At 45.6% G+C, this 27,370-nt stretch overlaps 1 protein-coding gene across 2 annotated transcripts in view; it reads left to right on the top strand.

Moving 5' to 3' along the window:
• LOC108939515 (protein bicaudal C homolog 1-like) overlaps positions 1-27,370 on the top strand; it is a 66,313-nt gene that overhangs the window by 14,919 nt on the left and 24,024 nt on the right. The window contains exons 2-3 of one of the 2 annotated variants that reach the window (XM_029248766.1): positions 6,165-6,211; positions 17,701-17,770. In XM_029248766.1, the coding sequence (XP_029104599.1) occupies positions 6,165-6,211; positions 17,701-17,770 (117 nt within the window). Of the gene's footprint in view, positions 1-6,164; positions 6,212-16,923; positions 16,990-17,700; positions 17,771-27,370 lie in introns of those variants that run through there. The other variant, XM_029248767.1, reaches the window with a different exon arrangement.

The raw sequence follows: 27,370 nt of genomic DNA, 5'->3' as shown, positions 1-27,370 counted from the left end.
TAAAGTGGACCTCCAGTGCACCGCTTCGGAATGATCATCATATTTATTACATTAATTCATTTAGCTGACGCTTTTCTCCCAAGCAACTTTATAATTTTAAGCGACTTACAGTTATTTAGACATTTATGCAGCTGGGTAACTTTACTGGAGCAATTTTAGGGTAAGTACCTTGTGCTCAAGGGTACTGCAGCAGGAAGTGGGATTTGAACCTGTGAACCTGGGGTCCGAAGGTACCAGCTCTAACACCTCCCTACCAGGTGTCCCAAAATATAAACACACACTACACTACCAACTGTCTCATATCTATAAACAATTGAATATCATATCTATTACTGTAATATGCAACATGTATGTTCTTTACTAATAAAAACTGTACATGTGTAAATGTAAATAGTCATTGCGTGTCAAAATGAAGACTACGTGCCATGGTTGTGGGTTTGAATGTGTGAATGGATTCTCTGTTTGCTAAGGCAGTTTCCGTTAGTCAGGAAATATGTGGTCCAGGTGGGTCGGGTATTCGAAGCGAGTTCGCTGGGACACATGGGAAGGCTGCCCGGAGTATACATCACCTTTTTTTTTTTTATTTTTTTATTTTTAAAAAAAACCCTGTGCTTCCCAGGGTAGCTACCATGACCTGTACTGGGTAAGTGGTAACTGAGAATGGATGGCAGCTGTGCAAAAACAGAAGCATTATCTTCAACATCTGCCATGCTCTTTTATTGCTGTGTTGAGGGAAACAAGTGTCTGACTTAGTTGTTTTCTTCTCTGTGATGTGTGAGGTTTGATTTTATGATTTTTTTAAAAAAAAAAATCATTAGACCATGGCCCTGCACTCAATGAATTATACACCATTTCCATTACAACCCTAGTAAAACTGATGACATATTGTCCAGCAAATAAAAATGCAGCAGATCCTTGACTGAAGTGGAACATTACACATCTGCAAGTTTGTTTGTGTTGCCAGGCAACAGAGTTGGGGAGGGGGCCTCTCTCTTTCCCAACTATCTCTCGAATTTCGTGCATACAGCAAATGAGAGCTTCTTCAGTGGCTGGCACCCACAAGGTCCTCAGAAAGATGGGAAAACAAGCCGCATGGAGTGGAAGACTGCAGTTTGGGGTACCGTTGTCCTTGCGGGGTGATATCGAGGGGGCGGCGGGGTTGTTTAGCAGATACACGGGAGGAAAAAGTGGCATTTGAAGTGGGCTCTGACTCCCCCCCCCCCGTTACTGCACTGCTGGGCAGTTTTCCTTCAGCATTAATAAAGTTCCCATTTATTCAGTCTTTCCAAGATCTGTCGGGATTCTTGACCTGTACACAATTATAGCTGCTGTTCTCCTCCTGTTCATATTTTGTCAACAGGTGAGTGGGGGGAAGTTCTTCACGCTCTTCATTATAAGGGCAGAGACACTTGCACTTTTTTCCCTCCAATTATTTATCCATTTATACAGCTGGGTAATTTTACTGGAGCAATTTAGGGTAAGTACCTTGATCAAAGGTACTACAGCTGGAGGTGGGGATTGAACCTACAACCTTTGGATCCAAAGGCAGCAGCGCTAAGCACTACACTACCAGCTGTCCCTGTATCCACCAGACTTGAGGGGGCAGTTATTCGTAGCGCCCCCAGCAGCCCGGAGGGGAACGTTGATTGAAGCTGTACACGGTCACGTAACTGGCGTACAACGCAAACGGGAACACTATAGGCGTAAACCTGATACACAGCAATACCCAAATATCCCTTAGCTAAGAGAACACAATGCGGTGAAGAGTGATGGGAAGGCAACCACCCCCCTCCACCCTACTACTACAATATTATGTGGCTCCCAGCATGTACTGCGTTGTTGGATACAGTGAAACACATGGATTTTACTTGGATTTTACAGTTTTGTTGATGGATTTTCTGTCATGGCGCACAACAGAGTCGTCGATGTCGAGATGCTTCACTTGGGGCCAAGTTGAGCTCTGTAGGAAAAAATGCTTCCCTGCGAAACTAAGTTTTACAGAATGAAAATTCCTCCCGCCAACATTGCATGCAACACTTTGCCAGTCTGGTGGAAACTTTCTTCAGGGGGAAGGGGGAGGAAAAAAAAAAAAATCAAAGTTGTCACTTGCAATCCTTTTTTTTGTTGCTGTAGATGTATAAGATTGCCCCAGGCCAGCTCTGGAATGATTTATCTTGAATCACGTGATGAGATTGGAAGGGTATTAAGCGTCGCTTTGGACAACCCAACTGGAGGGAAAGCGATGGGAAACTCTGCTCAGTCTTATTGCGATCCGTATTTCCAGTTTTGGACAAAAATCCGTTCCTCATGCGAGTAACCGGCCGTAGCTTTCGATTGTTAGTTTAGAGAAAATAACTTCCCGAGGAATATTCGTGAGACAAGGCCGAGCTGTCAGGTTCACCAGGTACCCCCCTGTTGAAATAACATCTTTCATAACCTCTGTGAAATGTAATAGGTGTTTTTTGCGCTACTTGCAGCAGCAAATGACTTCCAGCTGAACGTGCATTTACAGCTGAGCTCAAGTCAATTTTACTGAACGGGAACAAAAAAGTAGGTGGTGTAGGGGAGGAAGAAAGATATCTCATGAGATATATATATATATATATATATATATATATATATATATATATATATACACACACACACATACACACACACACACACAAATTCAGATCACTTAACTGTGCTTAAATACGTGTAATATTTATATCATGGCTCAAGCACCTGATATTTTGTGAACCTGATTTTCGCTGATATTTATATTCATTTAGCAGACACTTTTTTTCTCCAGAGCAACTTCCAATGAACTCTATGTAGTGTGACCAGCCCACGCACCTTATTCACCGCGGTGACTTACACTGCTAGATACACTACTTACACTGAGTCACTCATCCGTACATCAGTGGAACACACACTCTCTCTGTGCATCACTCACACACTATGGGTGAACCTGAACAGCATGTCTTTGGATGTGGGAGGAAACCAGAGCACCCGGAGGAAACCCACGCAGACACGGGGAGAACATACAAACTGAGCAGGGATCGAACCCACATCCTGTCGCACCACCCAGGCGCTGTGAGACAGCAGCGCTACTTGCTGTACCACCATGCCATACAGCGCATGAATATTCACATTTTTCCTCATTCACCTTTTGCTTAGTGATGAGAACTATATGTGTGCGTGCGTGCGTACATATATACAACATCTCTCTTCTCACGCCATCAGAACTGGACACTGTTTGTTTTAATTGTGGTAGAAGAGGGTTTTGGGTTCCTTCCCAGCTCTGACTGCTGTCTTTGACAGGTATGCCTCATATGCCCCTGTGTCATACTCTGCTCATCTTATAAATGACTTAACGCCTGGTTTAATGTTGGTGCCATTGTCCGTGGTGTGTGTGTGCGCGCAGTCTGATTAAACAATTTTCGGAGCTCTGAAAATTAGCCCAGTTCTGCAGGCATCGGCACTGCCAGCAGTAACCCTGAGGGTCCTCTGCGTTTAGAGAGATGCCTCTGGCATAAAGAATCCATGGAGAGCATAAAACCTGTTCCTTACATTTATTTTAATATGGAGAAATCTTTTTCTTCTCTGAAGATAGCAATATGGGACTGAATTTCCTGGCTTGGCTTTAAAATCTGTTCAGTGATTCCAAATGTGCGAATATTTTATTAATAGGAAATAATTTTAAAATGAGTGTTTCCTGAGTCTTTGTGTGGAAAAGGACTGTCCATGTATGCAAACCGCGTTTGGTAATCGTTGTTTGGTTTGTAAAGGGCTCTAAAGTAACTTAGACGTGAACCACTGTCGCACAAAATAAATGTGACTTTTTTTTTTTTTTTTTTTCCTCCTCCACCCTTTCACTGCAGTTTTAAATGTGTGTATTGGCTCATATTGACTTGGCTGTCAGTGTGTATCAAATGGGCATTTGCCTCATACAAGCATTTTTTTTTCCTTTTTTTTTTTTTTTTTTTTAAATGATGATCAAGCTGTTTTTGAGCTTATTTTTGTAACTGCTGGTGATTCAGTCCATGAAAACCAGCTGAAGCGCAATAATGTTTCTACCAGGCAGTGCACCTCACGTTATTTTTCGCAAAATGTTATTAAAATAACAGGATTGCGCAGCTAAGCCAGGGATGAGCTCACGAGTACGACGCTGAATTCGTTGGTGGAGAGGAGGCGCGGCCCATTGTTCGTTTGCTCGGCACAGATGAATTAAAAAGCACGTTTAATTCTGTTTAAAGCAACTTATTTCTTTGCAGGATCAAAGTATCGTAATGTCATATGGTTTTAAGAACACAATGCATGTGGATGCTAATCTCTCCAGAAAGGTGACACACCGAGGTTCCCTCATTAGAAAACTCCTTAAATGTGTTTGTTGTCCCTGATCGTGTGCACAGAACACATTTTTAATGATCTCTCCTTGTCAAATTTCTCACAAAACCACACTTCCATACTGCCAAAGGGGTTGGGAGATGCAAGACTGGATTGTTCATCACTCCAAAACCTGCAAAGCTAAATCTACCATTAGCTGATCTCCAATACGCTCCTTTATTTACCGTTTAAACTCATTTATTTCAGTGATTTTGCTGCGTTTCTTTTGGGCCGATGTATGTAGGTTGCTGCTTGAATGATATGTAGCAGCAAAATGGGGGTGATTTTTTTTAAAAAAATTTCTTTATCTCCATCTGTCTGTATATGCTGATCTGTAAGCCACTTAATTTAATGAATATAATAATAATAATAATAATAATAATAATAATAATATGTACGGTCCCCGAATTATGAACGAGTTCTGTTTCCGAGTCTGTCTTTAAGTCAAATTTGTATGTAAGTCAGAACAGTTTGATGCGGTTCATATCTAGTGTCAGTCAAATGTTTGTTAGAAAGGTACACTATATACTGTGCATAAAAAAACATCAGAAAAACACTTCCAGATACACTAAAATCTTTAATACAGTAATTGAAATGTTCATACAGTATTTATAATAGAGAGAGAGACATCGGGACAGAGCCTTTTACATTTATTCACTTAGCAGATGCTTTTGTCCAAAGCGACGTACATCTCGGCAAAAATACAATTTATGCATTACGTTAAGAGATGGAAACATAGCTGAAGACATGAAAGTCTCGAGCAAACCTAGTTTGTTACCTACCACTTGCTGCGCCGAGGTTAATCGTTCGAGTAGGTGCATAAGACACAGACAAATCCTGATACCCACACCAATTTTTTTTTTAAAAATATTACAAGATACACAAATAAGCAAGTACAATGCCTGAGTAGTGGCTGAATAAAGGCTGTATCTGGGGATGCTATGAAGTTACGATCTGTGAACAATTACACCGTAAATGAGCTGGAGAGATCTTGGGCGAAGTGGATCTGGAAAAGGTGAGTTTTCAGACCCTTCTTGAATGTGGACAGAGTTTCAGCAGTTCTGAGTGACAGGGGAAGGTCATTCCACCCCGACGGACTTAGAACCGAGAATCTCGGAGCTTTACCTTTCGCTCCATTATTTTCACTTTGTCCTTTAAATTTCGTCACGATCTTTGACCGACTCTAGCCGAACGCTTTTCCGATGTTCTTTGGCGTTTCACCTTTTTGCGATCGTTTTATTATTGCCACTTTAGTTTCAGTCACGATCGTTTTTCCTTTTCTTTGATGCATCACCATCACTTGCATCACATATGCTTTGGTGCCATGGTTACGAGGGTAAAAACAAAAAAAAAAAAAATTAGTCAAATGCAGTAACGCACGAGACACTTAACAGCAACGTGCTCCAACGGAAAACAAGGAAGCTTTTTTTTTTTTTCCCTACCTAGGGCTCACAAGCTGACGAGCCGCCGTAGATGCGCAATAATGTGATGCGTGTCACAAAGTAGCGCCCGTTTGTTATTGCGAATCGTATGTAACTCCAATTTTAAATATAGTACGCTATACGGGGGGCGCTTCGTAACTACGGGTTGTATGTAAGTCAGACGTTCTTATCCCGGTGACTGGCTGTGGTATGAAAGCTTCAGCCCTAGGAAGCGCCACTATCAGTATCAAGGCTGAATTTTTCATCAAGGTGCGCTCTATGAGCACTCTTTTATAGCCAGAAGTCCATATTCATCTATTTATAATACTGATTTATGATTTTTTTCCCCCTCTTCTTTTTTTTTATTCTTTACAGCTGCCACAGAAGGGATGGTCAACGGAGGAGAGGATTTCTTTCAGAAGGTAAGAGGAATACGCTGCTTTCCGTAAGGCTTCGCTGCACGGCCGTATTTGCAGGATGGAACTCCTTACAAAGCACTTTCCTTATAATATCATCATACTTTGTTTCATCTGAGTGTTTTAACATTGAGGCTGATGTTTTAGACTTTCTTGACTCTCCAAATGCTTCGAAAGACGTGACATTTCTGCAGCTCTTCACGTATGAGGGATTTTGCTTTTGGCCCCGTTTCCCCAGCACTTTGAGCTGTTTGAAAGTGAGCGATGGTACCGGTACAATAATGAAATGGAAAGCGTAATTAGTAGGATCTGGGGCAGCACCTCGTACCAGCCTTCCTTTCTCGGTATAATCGTCCTTACGAGATGTGTTCGTGCATTGATGAACTGCTCGTCTCAGCGTGGTCTTTTTTATGATCCAGCCAAAGAAAGCAAGAGCCGCGCATGTTTTTATTCCCGTTCTGAAGTTTTGAAATGGGATTCTTTTTTTTTGAGGAAAGCTTTTGGGAGTCCAAATGGCCGAGTGCCGGGATGACAGGCCGACAGGCCGCCCGGTAACGAGGGAGAGGACTTGGCGGGAATTAACGGCAGGTGACCGTAAGGCGCCCGTCCGTCGTCCCGGCAGGATACCAAGGGGAGGGGGGGAAAGAGCCTCCAAATAAATCTCGCCTTTAAAAGAAACGATACCTGAATTTTCCTGCAAGAAAAAAGGAAAATCGGCCGCACGACGAAGTCGTTCCATTTGCGTAGAAGCGAAACGCGTGAGAAAATAAACGGCGGCGCTCAAGAAGGCTTTAGTGCCGCAGCGGTGGGGTGGGAGGCCGATCCGGAAGGCCCCGACCTGCTGCCGCCCAACCTCCGTGATGTTTAAAATACAGAAACCCTATCTGATGTAGGAGCACGGGAATGCTGAATTCACCTTTTCCTTTTTTTTTAAAAAAAAAAAGAAAAAAATAAATGAATCGTTCGCCCCGTCTTTATGAATTTCCATGTAAAACGATAACCGGCCGAAGGGAAGAGCGTGCCGAGCAGCGCCGCAAAAATGACACGTTTCGGTGGGTTGCGGCGTTAAACTGCTTGTAAGTGAAGGAGAAATGGGTCATACGGCTGACATTGACTCGGGGTTTTTAAACAATCCTCTGTTTGTTCAGGCGTCTCCAACATCCAACCCCGAGTTTTCGGAAAGCGGCGCCTTTGTTTAATTGACGGTTTTCCTTCACGTTCACGTGCGTTTACATGGGAAATACCTGCAGGTTAATTCTCCGTGACAAATTTGAAAGCAGACTAACGTTTGCTTTCTACGTATGGAGGGGGAGAAAAAAAAATCCTGATGGTATTTCAATATTCGGTGTGCCTAGAAAGTAGTACGCTTTGTGCCAGCTAGCAAGGAAGCAATTAAAAGCGAATCAATCTCCTCCGTCCTTTCTCAACTTGAGTTCGCAAAGCTTAAACTGTGGATATGGGCTCTACGCTTCTGTCCGAGAAGGTTTGCGGCGCATGACGATGTCTGTCCGATCACGCCGAACTGTGACGGTTTATTTCGCACCATCGATCGTCGAGGCTGTTGGGCGTTTTGAAGATCTGAAGAACTTTCTCAATGATCTAATGTAGTGTGCATCAGAGGTTTCCTTCACACCGCAAGGTGACGCCGTTTCGTGGACACGGTATCAATAAAAGACTTTAATGGACCTTAAATTACATTTACGTTTATTAATTTAGCAGAGGCTTTTCTCCAAAGCAACGTACACCTCAGAAAATACAAGGTCTGTATTACATCAACAGAAAGAGACTTGGATGCAGATGTGTGATTCTAAAGTACAGTTAGTTTACTTTCCACTATATGAACCAACGTTCAGCACATGAGTAGCTGCGTAAAACTTTATCCGAATATCGGCAATCTTTTTTTTTTTTTTTTTTTTTTTTTTTTTTAAATTTACGTGACACGAGTAACTGCTTGAAAGGTTAAACATTGTTCAACAGGCATGATCTCAGTTAAAGAGCATGAAAATGCACACCTTACGTGAACTTAAGAGATCATGGCAGAAGTGAGTCCGGAAGAGATGAGTTTTAAGACCCTTTTTAAATGTAGACGGAGGTTCGGCAGTTCCGAGTGAGAGAGGGGGGTCGGTCCACCGCATCGGAGCCAGAACCGAGGAACTTTGTGCTTTTGGACCTTTTGTACGTCATTCTATAAATTATAGACATATACATATTTTACCTAATCTAGTCAGTTATGGTTGGTAATTGTGGAGGAATCTTTGTACATGAGTTACTGAGTTTTCAAATCAGTTTTCATGAACCCCCCCCACCCCCTTTTGGCTTTAGGTTGGACTTCAACAAGCAAAATACATCAGACCCAACAGCAGCGTAGCAGGAGAACATGACCGGGAGGAGATGAGGTCCTCTTCTCCTGTTCTCATCCACGTTCCTGCAAAGGAAATACAGTCGTTATGTTCTGGATTAGGGGTTAGTCAGCTCTCATTCTTGTGGATTGTTGGGGAATTAAGGCATTCATTCCAACCCTCATCATGGAACCTATTAAGCTTTACAAAGCACATCATTTTTTCACGCTGGGTGTCGGAAATAAAACTACAACAGTGTCAGATTATTTCTGTAACATCTTAGTGGTACTTCTGCTCATGAAACGTATTTTGGCAATATGAAACAGATTTTTGTTCTGAAATTGGCAAGTTAATGAGCATGGTAGTTCAGCAAAAGCCCTCATACGCTGTAGTGTGCAGGAGCAAGTCTTGAGCGGTCCCGATGAGGAAAAGAAACCCGTTTTCTGTCGTCCTCCTGCTTCTGGCTTCCGCTTAAGACCCGATTTACGCCTCACATGTCGGATGAGGTGGGATAACCTTCAAATAATTCCTTCGTTAAGCAGTTATGAGGTGGGTGGGATACAATGAACGCCATGACAAACTGAGGTCCTTGAGCATTGGAATTTGAAACCTCTGTTGGGTTTTTTATTTAAAAAAAAAAAAAAAGAGAAAAAAGCTCAATTCTGTTGTCTTTCTGTCTTTGACCTTATTTGGGTAACGTGTGTTGGTTTCATGGTCCTTCCTGCTGCGGCATAGTTTCTTGTCGGTGAGTTGTCCTGGCTGATAATGTGGTGAGGTGTCTAAGAATGCAGCCCCCCCCCCCCCCACACACACATTGGATCCATGTAATTTGTGTGTTTATTTGGTGGCAGTGACAAATGGTAAACGGTCATGGTTTAATTGGAAAGGAAGTGATAAATACTGATGCGGTTGAAGTGAGTGCTTTTCATTAACTGTTTTCTTAGGCTGAGTTAAGATGATCAGCTGTAGGAAGAGAAACTTTTTTTTTTTTTTTGCCATGTTTTAGGATTATTAATGTCGAGCTGTTCACGGCTCAGTTCTCATACAGTCACAGAATGGGCTGGGTGTCCTGACACAAGGAGCGGTGAACTGACACACTGGAACGAGGAGGAGTAAGGAAATCATTAATTTGACCCAATGATTTGTGTGTGTGTGTTCGTGTGTTCTACCACCTCTCACTTTCTCCCCTCCAAAATTGCCAGCTCGCTGGGGCTTCCCATTCGATGGGATGATCCAAAGACGGAGCAGAATGAATTTTGTGTAACTTTGGAACAAAGGAAGCCTGGGAGAATGAGTGCTGTAGTGGGTATGACGGTCGAAGCCCTCGAGCGCGTTGCAGGGATCTAGGTGGCTCTCGTCCGACGCGTCTCGAAACGGCTGAAAACGGGACGCCGTCACACTTGGGGAATGGTGGCGTCACCTCGATGGTTCCCTGAAAGGCGTTTCATAACGGCGGCACGTGTGCTCCGGCAGAAGACCTGAGTGCTAGGATGGAAAAACTCTCTGTGCATAAGAATTGAATGCAACTTTGAAATTATATTTTTTAAATTTAAAAAAAATATTGAAATAAATAAAAATGTATTATTTTTACCCCAGGTATCGTAACCAGATCAGATACAGGATGCAACTTCTAGAATGGTCTTCAGATGGTACTATGCCCCACCTGGCAGTAATTTTGCGCTTTACATGAATCGTAATAAACAAAACTAATATCCTTCAGACCCCGAATTAAACGGCTGAAGGAAACGCTCACAAACACCTGTTGTAAAGTTTACGCGTCTTCCGCAGCCCATGTTTTAGGTTCATTTGGGTGGCGCAGCAAGTAGCGCTGCTGTCTCTCAGCGCCTGGGTGGTGCGAGAGGACGTGGGTTCGATCCCCCCTCGGTCTGTGTGGAATTTGCATGTTCTCCCCCCCCCCCCCCCGTGTCTCTGTGGGTTTCCTCCAGTTGCTCTGGTTTCCTCCCACACTCAAGACATGCTGTTCAGGTTCACCCACAGTGAAGGTGTGAAGAAGGTGTTAATAGACTGCTTGAGGGGGTCTCAAACCAGTGCCTGTGTCAGAAAATGAGTCCAATAACCCCCATTTGAACCCTGCTTGTAATCCAGCAGACATTACAAGTGATTTATTAATACATTAGATTTAACCAGAAAATAGTGAGATTGACACCACTGAGGGACTGCAGTTTTTTTTTGGGTTTCAGACAACAGGTGTCTATCTCTGGTGGTCCCCCAGGTGCTCTGGTTTCCTCGCACACTCCAAAGACATGCTGTTCAGGTTCCCCCATAGTGTGCGAGTCACAGAGAGAGTGTGTGGGTTCCGCTGATGTATGGAGGAGTGACCCAGTGTAAGTAGTGTATCTAGCAGTGTAAGTCACCGCGGTGAATAAGGTGTGTGGGCTGATAACACTACACAGAGTTCATTGGAAGTTGCTTTGGAGGAAAGCATCTGACACCTTACATACATTTACATGTATTTATTTATTTATTTATTTATTTATTTGTATAAGGTGGGCGTTAAGATGCTCAAAGACTGTTGATTAGTCCATTAAAATCTAAGCGGATGTAAATATTCGGTCACTGGCTGTTCTCTGCAGATTGACATCCAGGTTGGTGACGGTGCCCTGATGGTATGCGTCCCCCTCTCTTGCTTTCTTCCTCTTGCGCATACGTTTCACTGTAATTTTACCATAATTTTGTTTCCTCAGAGTCCGAAGAGTCCAAGAAACTTTCTGTTAAATGCAGTCCCTGCCATGTTGAGGAATTGGAATAAAATTTGCTGCAGACCAGGGTTGTGTGGGAAAGTAAAACTGATCCATATTACAGTGACTTTGTGTCTTAAGATCGTTTTTCTACTTTGTGAATCACTTGAAAGACCGTGGTGCGTTCATGGAAACATTTGTTTGGATCCCGTCCCCTCGGCCCACCCTCCTACGCCCCGGATGCGGCGCGGCGCTCTGATGTCAGCGTCTCGCTGGCGCGGCAGACGCGGAGCCTCCCGTGGAAACCTGCAGGACGTCCGCGAGAGCCGTCCTCCGGAGATCTTCCGACTCCCGCTACCTCGCTGCGTCGCTGCGAAGGGCCCGACCCTCTTAGTCACCGTCTGCGTGTTTTCCACCGAGTGCCATAATGAACCGTCATCCCGCCGAAAGTTTATTCCTGACCTCCAGTTTCATACGGTGTGGTTTTCAGCACAATGCTCAGGGTTTTTCCCAAGCCTGGGAGAAGAGTGCGCGATGCCTGGCCGTCCCCCCTCTCGCCGCTCCTCAGCGTTTGCTGTGGGAATCTTGTTTTGAATCGAATGATGCGTTTTGGCCGCTCTGACATCTGCAGGGAAGACGGAGCTCGAACGGACGCTGCAGGCCGGCGCTGGGCTGCCCCCCCTCTCCCCCGCCTCCACCCACCCACCCGGCCCCCCGAGCTCTTCGTCGGGCCGTCCTGTAAACAACGCCGACGTGAAATACGAGCGTCGATGCGCTCCGAGCCGAAGCCTGTGCGTTCGGCTTCTTTAATTTAGGAGCACAATACGGCCTTGTGCTTTGAACAGAGGACAGGAAAGTACCGTAAGATCAGCTTACGGTGATTTGAAGCAGCTTAATTGCAAGAACTTGAAGTCAAATGAAACATAATGGCTTTCAATCCCCACCGAATGATGGGCGCAGGAGGAAGAATATCTCCACGTAAATAAAATTATCTCCGTAACGTTGCGCTCCGTCTGAGGTTTACGCAAACGACTCAACTGGTGCGAGCGGCGCGTGCTGGACGCTGGTCTCCTACGTTTTTAGTGCAGGTTAAATATGTGAAGGTGTGTTGTGTGTATCTTTTATAATTTCTATTGGAATTTGTTTTTATTCAGTTCATTTAACATATATTTTAAAAACCTGCACTAGTCTTTTTATATTTATCATTCATTTAGCACACACTTTCTTCCAAAGTGAACTCTATGTAGTGTTATGAGCCCACACACCTTATTCACCGCGGTGACTTACACTGCTACATAGACTACTTATACTGGGTTACTCATCCTCACATCAGTGGAACACTCACTCACTCACTCACACACTACGGGTGAACCTGAACAGTATGTTTTTGGACTGTGGGAGGAAACCAGAGCACCCGGCAGAGACCCATGCAGACATGGGGATGTGCCCACCTGAACAAGTAACAGTTGTCACCTATGTAGCTGGTAGCATAGTGATTAGAGCTGCAGCCTTTGGGCCCAAAGGTCACAGGTTCAAATTCCATCTCCAGCTGTAGTACCCTTGAGCAAAGTACTTACCCTAAATTGCTCCAGTAAAAGTACCCAGCTGTATAAATGGGTAAATAATTGTAAATACTTTAACATTGTAAGCTGCTTTGGAGAAAAATGTCAGCTATATGTGTATACAAGGAGGGGCTGGAAGTGTGATGTTGGGTGACTAGAGTGACTTTGAGGAGCTGTCGTCATCAGAGATGAGTGCTGCTCCAAGAAAAAAATCACATTTTCCCTGTTATGGTTTTTTTTTTTTTTTTAAAAGCCTTTTTTATTGTAGCTCTGGAACAACACATTGATTCAATTTCGATGCTGAAAGCAGCCTCCCGACACAATACCCCCCCCCCAATCCCCCGAGGGGTGGGGTTCTGTTGAGACACTCCTCTGTCTGCCAGCTGTGGAGAAGTTTTGCTGCCTTTACTTTTCACCGTGTTGTCTGAGATTGAGAGATGTGCCCTTTTCAACCTCATTTTCATTTACTTGTTGGGTCGAGGGGCTGAGATGGTAGATGGAAGAAAAGCAGAGATGATTGTTGTGTTCCGGATTGCTCCGTGCCGTTTGCTTCGAGGCATTTCCTCTCGACTGCTTCGGCTGCAAGCGCGAGTCACACGAGGGCCTCCGGGGCTCTCGCGTTCCTCGGATTTGCCGGGACGCTTACGCCCGGCGTCCGCCGAGAGGCGCCGCGTGCAGAAACGCTATTGGCGACGTGGAACGTGCGATCGACCCTTTCGCGGCCCAGAAATACCGTGACGGCTCATCTCGGCGAACAGAATGGCTGCAATCCCCGTCGCCGTACAACGTGCGAAAACGGCCTAATCGAAACCCCTTGACGCTGAACCCAGGCTGGGCTTTCGGAACACTTATCAACCAGATTCCTCCAGAAATGTGTGGTGCTGCCTTTTCTTCCACTCAGTAACCCTAATGCTGCTCGAATTTGTCGTTTTATGGATGGAAATTCCCCTTAATGCAAGGTCAAAATATATTTTTCTTTATTAAAAGGCTAAATATTCATTCATCAGACACTTTTCTCCAAATTGACGTACATCTCATAGAAATTAGTGTGTTCATTACATTTAGGAGAGAGAGAGAGAGACGTGATTTTTAAGTAGTTAGTTTCTTTCCACCATATGAACCGAAGTTCATCACACGAGTAGCTGCAAAACTTTATTCGAATATCGACGTTTCCTGCTCACCTTCCTGGGTTTTTTTGAGATATATGAACATTTGCCATTCATTACAGGAGTAACTGTGGAAAGGGTTATCCAGGGATGATCTTAAAGTTATGGTGCATGAACATTTACACCTTACATGAACTTAAGAGATGATGGGCGAAGCGAGTCTGGAAAAGGCGAGTTTTCGGACCCTTTTTAAATGTGGGCAGAGATTCAGCAGTTCTGAGAGAGAGAGGGGAAGGTTGTTATACCTGAACCGAGAACTTTCCTGCTTCACCTTTTGTGCGTGGGACCACAAAGCGGGCGGATGTGGAAGAGCGATGCAGTCTGGTTGGGGTGTAGCAGATGATCGAGGCTAAAGTGATTTCATTACGTGCCTTAAGATTTATATACACTAAACCCAATGATGACGTTCAAGGAAATGATAAAGGGAAGGTGCAGGCAGGAAACTGAGTACATGTGAACTGTCCAGGATCGCCGACTGATGTCTCTCCTCACTTTAAATAGGCATCAAACACTGAGCTCTTACTGCTTTGCGGGACAGAGAGGCTATTTGACACAAAGGCAGAATAAGACTAATGCAGTAACATTAAATTAAATAGGAATGAACTCAAAGTGCCTTTATTGTCATTTCAACCATATACAGCTGGTACAGTTTACAGTGAAATGAAACAACGTTCCTCCAGGACCACGATGCTGCATAAAACAACACAAAGCCCAGTACAGTAATTACAAAACAAAGAAAACAAGATATTACAATATAATAATAGATACTATGAATATAAACAGACTAATTAGCAGCAAAAAAATGAACAGTGGGGAAAAAAATTGCACAAGGAGTGGCATGGTGTTTAGTTGAGTTTGGGTGGGTGGGGGCTGGTGTCAGTCGGTCCCTGGGTATTAAACGAAGTGTCGTTTAGGGGTATGGAAACGTTGTTCAGTTTGCTCGCAGATGCAGTGATTGGAACCTAGGGGATAAAAATAGACATGCTTGGGATAAGCAGTTATTGAAATTGGTTAATTGGTGTGTGTGTGGGGGTCGGTCAATTGGACCACCGCATCATCAGTGAAGGTGTCATATCTCAGCATGTTTAAAGTGATTTGGGACAAGCAGTTGATGATGGATGGATGGAATAATTCAGCCCAACATGCAATAATAAATCAGTGACATGCTTGTGGGGAGGAGTTCCTGCTGGAATCCAGGATGAATTCGTGACGTTTCAAACGCGCTTATTCATCGGAGCGCTTTAACAAGCTGAACGATTCTTAGAATAACGTGTTAAAAATATGCGTTGGTCAGCTAGGAATGCTCTAAGTCGCATTGCTTTTGTTTCGTTGTCCAGTGAATGAAACATCTAGTATGGCCACCGGAGCGAATCTGTCGGCGATTCGCGAAGCCGACGGCGTCCGGGCCGGGCGTTCGCCCGTGGGCCGAACGCAGCCGCGTGCGCGTTGAACGCCAGGTGAAGAATTTCCGCTGAAGTGTTTATCTTCTCGAGCTGTTTCGTGGAATGGAAAAACAAGTAGGCGTCCCCTTCAGCTGACCCTCCAAGCGTTCGGAGAAACCCACTTAACCGGTTTGTTGGCGGTTTTTCCGATCGCTGCCAATAAGAGTTTTTAGCTGTGTTCTTTATCCATTTTGAAATTGTTTCGGGGGCGGGGTTGTGATTTAACTGACGTCAAGTTCATCGTCGTGTGTCAGATGTATTTATTGATCCGACCCCTTTCTCCAGTGTTAGAACGATCGATCGATTACCAGAGTAATTTTAGAGTAAGTACCTACTTCAAAGGCACTATAGTGAAGTAGATACAAACTTGGGTCCTTCGAGCGCAAGACTGCAGCTGTAACCACTACGCCACCTGGTGCGTTCTCATTGTCATGACAATAATATGTCATGACATTATCATGAGTCTTTTCCTTTCTATATGCAAACCATGTGTAGAAACACACTTTTTTTCTCTCTATATGCACCAGACACTTTCTTATAAACCCCCCATGTTACAAGGACTTAATACAAATGTTTACTTGTGAATGCACTACAAATCATATTGCACTACTTCCTTCTTAAATACCTCTATTGCACAATATCATGTACAGTTATGTAAGCACTTGTATAGTCTGTCTTAGATTATGTGTAGTTAACTGTTGATAGTATATGTATATTTAGATTACCGACTTAGTAAGTTTGCTATGTAGGTCTAAAAACTTGTCTTTATGTCTAGTGTTGTATGTTTATGCTTATTTACTCAGCACCGTGGTCCTGCGAGACACGACGTTTCGTCCCACTGTATGTGGAATGACAGCTCAATTCGACTCGATAATGGTCATGATGATGATGATGATATTTAATATGAGCAGCGCCCATGGCTTAAAGACCGTTAAGAGTGAAGTGTCACAACGTCCTCGTTCGTGCGGAGACACCTGGAGTTGTTTTCGGAGATTCAACATGAGCTGCTAAACCGAGAACTGTGGGAATGGGCCCACGTGCGCTCGTGTGAGCGGACAGTTCGCCGCGGAATTTTCCTCTAATCAAGCCGTGGCAGATCTATCCTATTGCAAATAGAAAACCGTGTAGAAGACGCTTAAGAAGCCAGCAGTTGGGTATTTAAATCTTCTGCGAATCGTCACGGACTACGCGGGCTTTCTCGAGTCACGTCGCCACTAATACAGGACTTCACGCTCGGGGTTTTTGCGCCCACCTGCCGTGCGGTTTTCCACGCCGCGGTACCGTGTGATCGGCGGTCACCCTTATCCGGAGGGACGTACGGTCCGACGCGCGGCATCCTGAACCCTCTGCGGCACATGCGCTCTGACCACATGTCGCTCAGCGCGAGCATGCGTGACGGGCGGCGGAGAGGACCCGAGGACATCGGGACAAATAAGGAAATGGAGAGGAAGGGCCCAGCGCTGCAGTCTTTATACAAATCCGCTCAGCGGACTTGTAAAAGAAACCAGATGGTGCCGGAGTGCTTCCCGGAGCAGAGCGGCTCAATCCCCCCGTTAGGGGCAGGAAGCCGCGTAAGGTGACGCTTGCCCCGAAAACGCATGCCGGACGACCCCGCCGCCGTCCTCCGTGCGGTCTTGACCGTCGGTTAAGACTCTACGCAGGGCGCGCTCGCTGATGTCTTTGGCTCGTCCGGCGTCTGCGCACAAACGGAGCCTCGAGGCCGTTTTCACCCACGAGGCTCTTTAAAGGGAATCTGGGTACCAGGTGAAAAGGACCAGGGTTCCGCAGCGGGTCACGGTGGATGGGAGCGCGCTGTACCTGCGTTTCTCTTCCACTCTGTTCCCGTCTCTTTTAGCACTTCCTGTGTCCACTTTCAAGAAGTCAACCTTTTGCCCTCCGCAATCAGGAGGGGAGAAAAACACCCCACTCCCGTTGCTCTGCCCTTCTCCCCTTACTGGTGTCGAGAACATCGGCAAGTTCTCTTTTGGCAGGGAAGCGAGCGCTTTTAAGAGCAATTAGTGGTGCGTTATTAATTATAGGTTTCGAGAACTCTCTGTTTACCTTTCACTCCAGCGACTGAAACCCAGTACTTGGACGGTTTGTCCTGACCCGAGGTCCAATGTCTGCTTTATGCGTGCTCTAAACACTTGTTAATGGGTCTACTCTAATACCGTAGCAACGCGCAGCTTTATTTTTTTACGGCGGTGGCTTAATCGTTCCCAGAACACGGCGCTTGTATTAATATTTGTGAATTACTTGCGCTTAATATTTGTTGCTTTCCTGGCAGATCATGGAGGAAACCAAGACCCAGATAGCATGGCCGTCTAAACTGAAGATAGGTGCCAAGTCTAAGAAGGGTAAGTCTCTGCTTCCGTTGACGAACCTTGTGTTCGGTGTGTGTTGTTTTTCTTCTTCTCTCCTCGTGCTTCTCGACACACTCGTGTCCCAAAGTGTGTGTGTCTACGATTCTATACCTTATGTCTGAACAGCTTGTAATTAGAAACATTTTTCAGGGGGTGTCATACGTCTCCAACTGGAGACCAGCTTCTTCTTGCGCGGTAGTAATTCGGCGGTAAAAATGAAGCGACCCACCTGGTCGGATGCTCAAAATGTGAGGAGAGCAATGATGAGAACTAAAGTAGGTACGACTGCAGTTGTTTGTGCCTCCTGAAAACTTTTAATTATAGATGCTTATTGCTGCTCTCCTTTCTCCTAAGGGTGAAGCAGTCCGGTGTATTTAAAGATCTTCCGAGATGAAACCGTGGCCAGTTTTATACTGAAATTTGGTAAATGTTCCACTGGGAAGTCAAAGGTCAAAGTCATTTGCTGAAGCTTTTTTGTGGCCTGTGAGGAGCTCGTACCCCCAGCTGGCTCACCTCCCCTCCCCTCCCCTCCCCCCCGCAGTGCTTCTCCATGGCCCGGGGGTGCTGTCAGTGCACCTCAGTGCTGCCAGCTGCTGTGGTGGTCAACCACCCCATCCCCACAAAGATGCCTCTGCACCTGAGGTCACCACGGAGACACAGTGTTCAGCGTCGTATGGTCGTCGCTTCCGTTTGCGTTCTCACCCATGCTGGGACGTTCAGCTGTGGGTTTAGATAGAGACTTTGTGAAACATTATAACTAATTAAAAATATCCTCCTGAAACCCAGGGAAAAAGGCTTTGGATGCATTTCTATGGAGTTGTCCAACCTCCACCCAGAGCGTGGTACACTGTACCTTAAATTTATAGCATCTCCTCTATAAGGAGCATCGGAACTCGGCGCGGTAGCAGATACGGCTCCGGGGATTCGCTCGGAAGTATGCGGGCAGCCGGCGGCGTAGTGGTTAGAGCTGCTTCCTTTGGATCCAAAGTTCACAGGTTCGAATCTCATCTCCTGCTCTAGTGTCCTTTAGCAAGGTGCTTACCCTGAATTACTTCGATAAAACTATCCAGGTGTGGAAATGGCTAAATGTAAGTAGCTTAAGAGTGCAAGTCTCTTTTGGGGAAACGCATCAGCTAAATGAATAAATTTAAGTGTAGATATATGTCCTCTAGAGCGGACAAAAATTAGTGGCGCTCGCTGTCGGTGGAAGGGGAAAGCTGAACTTTTCCCTCAAGGCCGAGGTCACTTCCCGAGGTCACGTGCATCACGAAGCTGCTCGAACCGGGTCGTTCTTGGCGGTCGAAGGTTGTTCCGGTTCCGCCGCGCACGTTGCGTGTTCGCGTGTGTGTTTCTTGGCACGCCGCCCGAAGCGTGGCGTAAACACGCAGGAACGTGACATAATTGCGGTTCTCTTACGCCTTCGTGCGTTTCCGCTGATGAAGGCCGGGAGACGCGTGCGCTGCCGTGACGTATGGGCACCGCTACACGGGCGTTGCGGTCTCGGGGGAGCGTCTGCTGCCAGGCTGCGTGCGTGCAGTGTGTCGCTGTGGTCGGCGCGGTGCTCTGCTTAGTGTTTTCCCCACATCTGCTTCGTTTCGCTTCATCGCAGCGGTGCAACCTTTAGAATTCCCCGAATTTCTGCATGAATTTCACCTAAAATATGAGCCGGTCGTCGTAAGTCATAAAAATAGAGAACCAAATAAAACAAACGTGCAATTTTTTTTTTTTAATGTATCGATCAAAGCGGTCCATGAATGTCTCCACAGCAGTGCTTGAAGGTATGTGAAGCCCCTTGGTCCCTTAGTTTTACCACGAAGCAGTTATTTAAAGAGAATCAGTGTGTCTCATGTGACATAACAGGTGTGTAATGACCAATTCCATATGTTGCGCGCGCACACTGTCTGAAACCACTCGTCCCACACGGGGTCGCGGGGAGCCGGAGCCTAACCCGGCAACACACGGCGTAAGGCTGGAGGGGACACACCCAGGGCGGGGCGCCAGTCCATCGCAAGGCACCCCAAGTGGGATTTGAACCCCAGAGCCAGCGGACAGCACGATCCAGCCAAATCTACTGTGCCACTGCACCCCCCAATTCCATATGTTGCTGTAGAGGAAATCGTGTGCGTAGTAGAAACACACAAGTAGTGCAGGTGTAAAAATAATAAGTGAAGCCCAAGTTGAACTGGTTACACCCAGTAGGTAAATAGAGTCAGGGGTGTACATCAATTTTTTGTTCATTTAATAAGTTTAAGACTTTTTATAAGTGCATTTCACTATTTTACACAAGAATAATGACTTTCTCTTTAGGGTGCACATACTTTCAAGCGGTACCGTATGTACCCCGGTATATGTGCGGGGATTTGAAATGCATCTATAGAAGTGTAGAATTTTAAAGCATTCTGCTTGGTCTGCATTTGCCTTTTATTTGAAAGAAAAAAATCAAATGAAAAATATTCAGATATGAATATTTTATTGAATGAGTGTATGAATGAATGAATATTATGTTTTATAAGGTTTCTTTCCCACCAACTAAAACAAATATATGAATCGTTCTTCTAAAAGCGATTCCCCTAGTTCCTCATGTGTCGCCTTCCTGTTTTTAAAAGCAAAACCCTGTCTTTACGCGTAGCCGTGCATCAGTGTCGGAAATCAGCATCGTTTTCGCTGCCGTTGCTCTCGTTCCCGACGCCGAAATCCTTCCCCCGGCCTCTGTTCTTTCGGCCGCCAACGGCGCCATTGATGTCGGAGGGGGATCGAAGGATGCCTCCGCCGTCCGCGGTGCTGTCAATCGGGCCGGGCCGCGAACCGCAGCCTGCGCGCGCCCGATAAGGCTGGACCCCTGCCCTGAAAACGAAAGAGCGTTAATAGAGCCTGAACCCCGCTCTTCCACCATTAGTATCTCCGCAATGCAGTCCAGCGGAGGCTTAACCATCTCCTCGAGCGCTTTTACTTTTATTCCTTTCCGCTGGAGTTTCACCATACCTCACACAGGGCGCTGTAAACCAGAGTAGCGGAAGCTGTAAAAGTAGCGGAAAAAATACGAGCCTTTTACGTTCGTTCGTGAGTTTTTAATTTGTTCGTCTTTGAACGTTTCCGACAAACCCGTTTTGCGTTTATTCTGGTCCGGGAGTGATGTTGGGAGGGGTGAGGGTGGGTTTCCCAGAGTAAATGGTGCTGTTTTACGAGCCAAGGTGTTGCAGCGCGGCCCTGCGACTTGTCTTTCCATCTCACCGAACTCTTTGTCCTCTTTAATTTACGTGACTTTGAGACTCATCTCATGCACCTCATATGGACGCCGAGCGCTAGCAGCCTCAGCCCTGGCAAGCAATACGAAACCTTTTTTTTTTTCCCTCCTTTCCTTCTGCCGAAGGCAGCGCGCTGACAATGGCAGTGATTTACTGACCCTCAGGGTAAACAACCTGCAGGGAACTTGAGCGATGCTGCCAGATAGCAGAGGTCAATTCGCTCGCTGGCCTCGCTGTTTTTTAATTTTTCTCGTTCGTGTTTCGGGGTTTCGCCGCCGCCGAGGTGAGATTGTTTACTGGAGAGCAGCAGTCGCTCTCAGGAGGGTTTAGGATATAGGTTTGTATCCTGAAGGTTGCGACCTGGGATGATGCTATTATACATTAGAGAGGACGGTAAATCAGAAACGTTTCAGTGAAACATTAAATTCATAAATAAAATCATTGGATAAAAAAGCTAGCGATGAAATTAAATATTACACTTAATATTAGATATTAGTTCATTATATTTACTTCATTTAGCTGACTCTTTTCTCCAAAGCCACTTACAACGTTAGTCTTCCTGCAGTTATTTTTCCATTTATACTGCTGGGTAATTTTACTGGAGAAATTTAGGGTAAGGACCTTGCTCAAGGGTACTGCAGCTGAGGTGGGGATTGAACCTGCAACCTTTGGGTCCAAAGGCAACCGCTCTCTAATCACTATGCCAGCTGTCCCGAATTAAATATTAAAAATAATATTAAAGGAGAACATTGTATATTAAGAAAAATAAAATGTTCAAACAGCGAGTGTTTCAGAGAATTAAAAAAGAGAAATTATGGTTGTTGTCCTATGGACTGGGGTGATTTTTTGCGGACGAAATTCGGCCACTCGCCTTTACCGCTGATCACGTACGTCCCACCGGCGGTGGCCTCGCTTAGGCGAACGTCTCTTCCGCTTTCCGTAACGTCTCTTCGCAAGGAATTCCCGGACGTTAATCACCTCCAGAATTTGAAACAAGTGACCGGTTCAAGGTCACCGATGAAGCGGTGTGTCCCGGGTTCGTTGGACTGCGCGCTGAGCTGTGTTCTCGCAATAAACGCAATTCCACACGCTAATACGATGCCCCAGTGTCTGGACATTGGACGCTCTGAGGAGTGTTTTAATAACCTGAAATAATGGTGTGATGGTTCATAATGGAGTTTAAAGATGCTAACGCACCGGTGTTACGAATGTAACAAGTCCTTTTGCGCATTTAATGGCGCGCTTTAATCAGCAATTACTGCGTTACTGTTCATTACTTATTCCTGATCATAATACATAATCGCTGGGCTGTGTGCAGAGGTGCAAACATAATATGAAGCAGGAACATATAACAGCAACCTATTTAGTGTCTCTTGTTACCACACAGGGGCCTAAAGAGGATTAAGACGTGCATATTTTTTTAGACTCGTCTGTCTCGCGATTGCTTGCTGGACACAACGTGATGTGTATTTTCTTGAATGCTCATATTTCTGCAAATCGGACTCGCGAATCACGATTTAAGTTTGTACAAGGTATAAATGTTCACGCGCTGTAACTTTAAGGTGATGCCCGGATAAATCTTTACGCAACTGCTCCTCTAATGTAATGTAAATATTTCTATGTATCTCCAAAAAAAAAAAAATTTTCTTAGGAAGTTGGTTAGCAATTGTGGATATTCATCTGGATCTAAGTGTCTTTTTCTGCTAATGTAATGAACACCTTGTATTTTCTATGAGATGTATGTCGCTTTGGAGAAAAGCATCTCATAAATGAATAAATGTAAATGTGCAAAAACTCAAACCACTTATTAGGGCAAGTCACGAAGACCAAATACAGGAAATGTTCGGAGCTGCAGGATTTTTGTGTGGAGGTGCAGGCATTGCTGATTTTTGTTTTGTTGGGCAAAAGCCAGCATAAACAGGGGTTTTTGAGGTCCATGATTGAGACACTGTTTAATAAAGCATGTGGGATGAGTGAAGATTTATAGATAATGTCAGTGGGGGGTCAACGTTTTGGCCACTTGTATATTGTAAGTGCCAAAACTGATTTTTACATCCCCGGCTCTTCATAGACAGAAAGTTCAGTTAATTAACCGTGATCTTATTGTTCCTTTGGCTGTACGGGGGCGTCGGGCCGCGAACAGACGCTTCGGAAACTCCTGGAACTACCTCGGCTCTCTCCAGGGAGAGAGTGGGACTGCGCTCCGCCCTGCGGATCCGTGTAACACCCCTCTTCTCGGTCGCGTTTACCGCGGTGCCCTGGAAATGCAGCTTTCCTCGGACCTGGACCTGGAGCTGGAGGGCGGGCGCCAGTCGGCATCGCAGCCATTCGTTCTGGGGAAACGGAAGGCACAAGGACTCCGGGCATCGGTTGGGGGCTTAAAAGTAGGACAAGTATGAAAAATAAACTGAGACCCTGCGATGTGTAGTCTGTTCTGCGCCGATTTATTTTATCCCCGGAATGAGAATGTTGGCACAGTAAATTGGTTCTGTTCATACAGCCAGCACACATCGTGGGCTTTCGGGTACGGTAAACCCAGGAACGGTTTGCACGGGATTCACTCGCTCCTTGAAGTTTCTGGAGGGTTTCACTCTGCCTTTACACAAGGGGCACGTACACAGGAACTTGAACGGTACGGAAAATGCGAATTAATAATAAGCAGCTGGGACGGCTGGTACCCTAGTGGATAAAGCTGCTGCCTTTTGCACCCAAAGGTTGCAGGTTCAATTCCTATCTCCAGCTGTAGTACCCTTGGGCAAGGCACTTAGCCTAAATTGCTCCAGTAAAAATTACCCAGCTGTATAAATGGATAAATAATTGCAAACATCTTAACACTAAGTTCCTTTGGAGAAAAGCTAAATGTAATTTTTGTTGTTGTACGGACGATAATGTTCAAAGAACCACCTTGTTATATTCAGAGCTTCGGAGAGGTTTTACAGAGGTTATTGCTCCCCTTCCAGCCTGCATAGGTACGCATGCCCACTGGAGGTGTAAAACGTGCTTAACCTTTGCACGGATTCGCGCGTCTTCTTTTGCAGAACTCTTTCGACGGCCCGACCTCTTCTGGCAGGGCGCTGCTCCCTGCACTGACACAAAGAAAGCCCGAAAACAAGTTGGCTGACATTTTGTCCCCGCTGTTGCTGCCCGGCCTTGCTTGCCAATCCAATTTGGACTCGTCGATAAATCTAAAGCCCTTGTAGTATACTTTATGAGAGGACAAGAGCCCGGAGCTCTCTCCGATGCCTTGACTCGCGCAAAAGTAAAAAGCCGTGGGCAGCAGCTGTGAAAACAGCGTCTGGGCTGCACCTCTGTGGCCTTATCTCCCGCCGCTCGCTGCGTGGCAGCTGTGTATGCCGTCGTCGCCATGGAGATCCGCTAGACAGCTGAATCGCTCCGTCCCCTGCGCTCCCGAGTCGAACCGCACCAGATAGCAAGGGAATTTAGGGTTCCGTACTCTTTAAACCCGCGTTCTTGAGCTTGCGGATATTTTTTTGGACGATGGCCCCAGCTTTTCGTCTCCAAGGGCATAAATCGCACCGCTTCGCTTTGTTGCGCCGTATCGCCGCCTCCTGTTGCGCTACAGGAAAACGAGTGGTCGCCATGGAAACCTAATTGTTGGTGCATAAGTTGAGTCTCCCCAGCTGCAGAAGCAAGTAGACCCACAGAGAGTACCTTTAGAGCCTGGAACATTTCTTTTCTGCAGCGATGTCCATTATGAGCTCCTCTCGTGTGGGTAATAACGTGCTAATGACGATTTAAATAATTTAGCAGATGTATTCATTTGCTCTTTTTGGGAGCTGAAATCAGTTGACGTTGGTTGTGCTGTGCAGGCCAGGCCAGACTGGTTTCCCACCAAATGTGCCAAATAGCGCCTCATAGGAATGGGCATCAGCTGGTTTAGCCCCTTTGGACGGGGTGCTGGTCGAGAGCGGTGCTCCCCAATGGCTCCGCGTGCGTCCGCTGGAGGCCACGGAGGTAACCGACACCAGACTCCCGGATCGTAGTCGTCGTCGTGATAATCGGGAGAGGCGCGTGGTCGTCGGAGCAGCAAGAAATCTGTGTCCGCAGCTGTCTCTAGGAAAAATCAGCAGTGCGACCTGTGTGAAGCGTGTGCCGTCGGTGACTCGTTGAACCTTCGCTCCCGGAGCCCTTTTCATCGGCGCGGTTTAAATAGTTGGTAGGACCGACATGTGAAAGCACATGGTCTAACCTGAAGAGCACTTCCCCACTGCTGCTGTGATCGTTGATATTTTTTATATTATGGGGCAGCTGGAGGCGTACTGGTTAGAGTTGCTACCTTTGGACCCAAAGTTCACAGGTTCGAATCCCACCTGTAGTACCCTGGAGCAAGGTACTTACCCTAAATTGCTCCAGTGAAATTACCTAGCTGTATAAATGGGTAAATAATTGTAAGTAACTTAATATTGTTTGTGTCTTCGGAGAAGCATCGGTTAAATGTGCTCTTGTGTTTTGCTTCCACAGAACGTGAGCTCCTTTGTGTTCCCCATGTGCCGCAGGTAGCGAGTTTGGACCATCGGGGTGATTTATCGTTACCTGTGTTCCATGAGAACCTAGAACCAAGCTTTCGGCCTCCTGTGTGCACATCTCCTTACAAATGATGCCGAAATATCAACAAATTGTCATTATGGGCATGTCCTTCTGGCCTCAGGGTTGTTAGTTCACATCCTAGAATGAAATGTTTAGAATTAAAAATGCACACTGCTCTGTATTGAAGTATTAGCCGAACATCTCAATAAAAGTGATAATATTAAGAAGTCCTCCCCATCCTCATCAAGCTTAATCGTCTTACAGGGAAAAGATGTTGGGTTATACCATGTTCGTGGTTGTCATATCGAGATTTGTTATTTCAGATGTGGAGGCATGAATTAGTAAAGTGGAATTTGGAACTTCATGTTTAGAGGAATAGCATCGATGCATAAAAGCTATCATTTTAATAACAGTTTTGTACATAGGTCGTGTTTTAGTAAGGTAAGGTATGTGCTTACAATAGACATGGAAGCAGACGCACACGCGATGCAATTTGGAGGGAAAACGATGTAAGGAGACCTCCAACTGTTGCATAGTTTCTAAATGACAAATATTAACAAGACATTCACCAGGAAGAAATCTCAAGCTTTTCGTGATCACGAGCTGTGGAATTTACAAGAACACACCAGCTATTAACATCATGGGGCTCCTTCGTGGAATGTCCTTCCTTCGGGAATCTCGCTTAACTTTCGGTGAGCGTCGCATTCATCCGTAGCGCTCAGATGATGTTCGTTTACAGAAAAGGTTCCCTTTGTCGGTCCTGCGTGGCTCAGAGAAACTTCTTGGAGTCCGTAAACTGGGGGAGGTGCTTAAGCTCTGTGCCTCTGCTCTTGGTTGTGCAACAATTTAAAGTATGTAGTAGAAAAACAGATTAGTTTCCTGCTTTGTGCCGAGCGTGGTCAGAATGTGGCCCAAAGGCTTCGGAGCAGCAGAATTAATTGAGGCTGAAATTAATAGCTCTTTTCTTTTTCGTATAATGTTTGCCCAAGTTGCCCTAAAATGTCGAAGAAACGGCTGATTTTCGTGGCAGAGTTCTTAAATGTTTTTTTGCCCGGCTGCCACGGTCATGTGGTTACGAGTTGTCAAACAACCTAAATACCAACATTTACTTTTCTCTACTTGGAAAGACATAAATTGTAATGTATGTCATTATATAATGAACAAAGGTTGTATGGTGTCGGAAAAGAAATGGGTTCCGTGAATAACTCCGCATTCTTGTCTGGTAGTGCTTTTCCAAACTGGCTTTGAATACTGTGAAATTATACTGTGTCATCTTACCAAAGGTCCCTGCGGTGAGAACTTGAAATATGAACTCAAATAGCCAGAAAACAGTAAGCATTTTTGGAGAAGCTTTGTCTTGGGGGGGGTGTCCTGCTGAAGTGGTCTACGAGAGGATGGGCATCACTGCAGGGACTTGGGGTTTCAAAGACGCGGCCGTGGGAGGAATAATGCAAAACGCCCTCTGTCGGCGATGCTCTGCTCCCTGCCCCCCCAGGACAGCTGTTTGTGGAAAGTTTTGTTTTAACTCAGCATGTTTGCCTGATAGTGCAGCATTCTGGAAGCCTGCCCTGCACGCGCTCAGCGGAGTTCGCCGTGGCTCCGTCCTCCGTCTTGAGGCTGTTTTTCCCATTTGCTGGTGAGGACAGAACTGCGGCGAGGCCCCATATGGGGTCCCTGTCGCATAACGTAATGTGTGCCGGACGTCTGCTGCTCTTTAATTTCACGCTAGTAAAAACCCGTGCCCGCTATTGGCTCGTGGGTCTCAAATTGGCCTCCCAGCCCATGCACTCCCATCAATACA

The sequence above is a fragment of the Scleropages formosus genome, chromosome 24 (genome assembly GCF_900964775.1).
Source record: "Scleropages formosus chromosome 24, fSclFor1.1, whole genome shotgun sequence".
Classification (NCBI taxonomy): Eukaryota; Metazoa; Chordata; class Actinopteri; order Osteoglossiformes; family Osteoglossidae; genus Scleropages; species Scleropages formosus.
The sequence above is the reverse complement of the archived record's forward strand: the minus strand, read 5'-3'. Positions and strand labels throughout refer to the sequence as shown.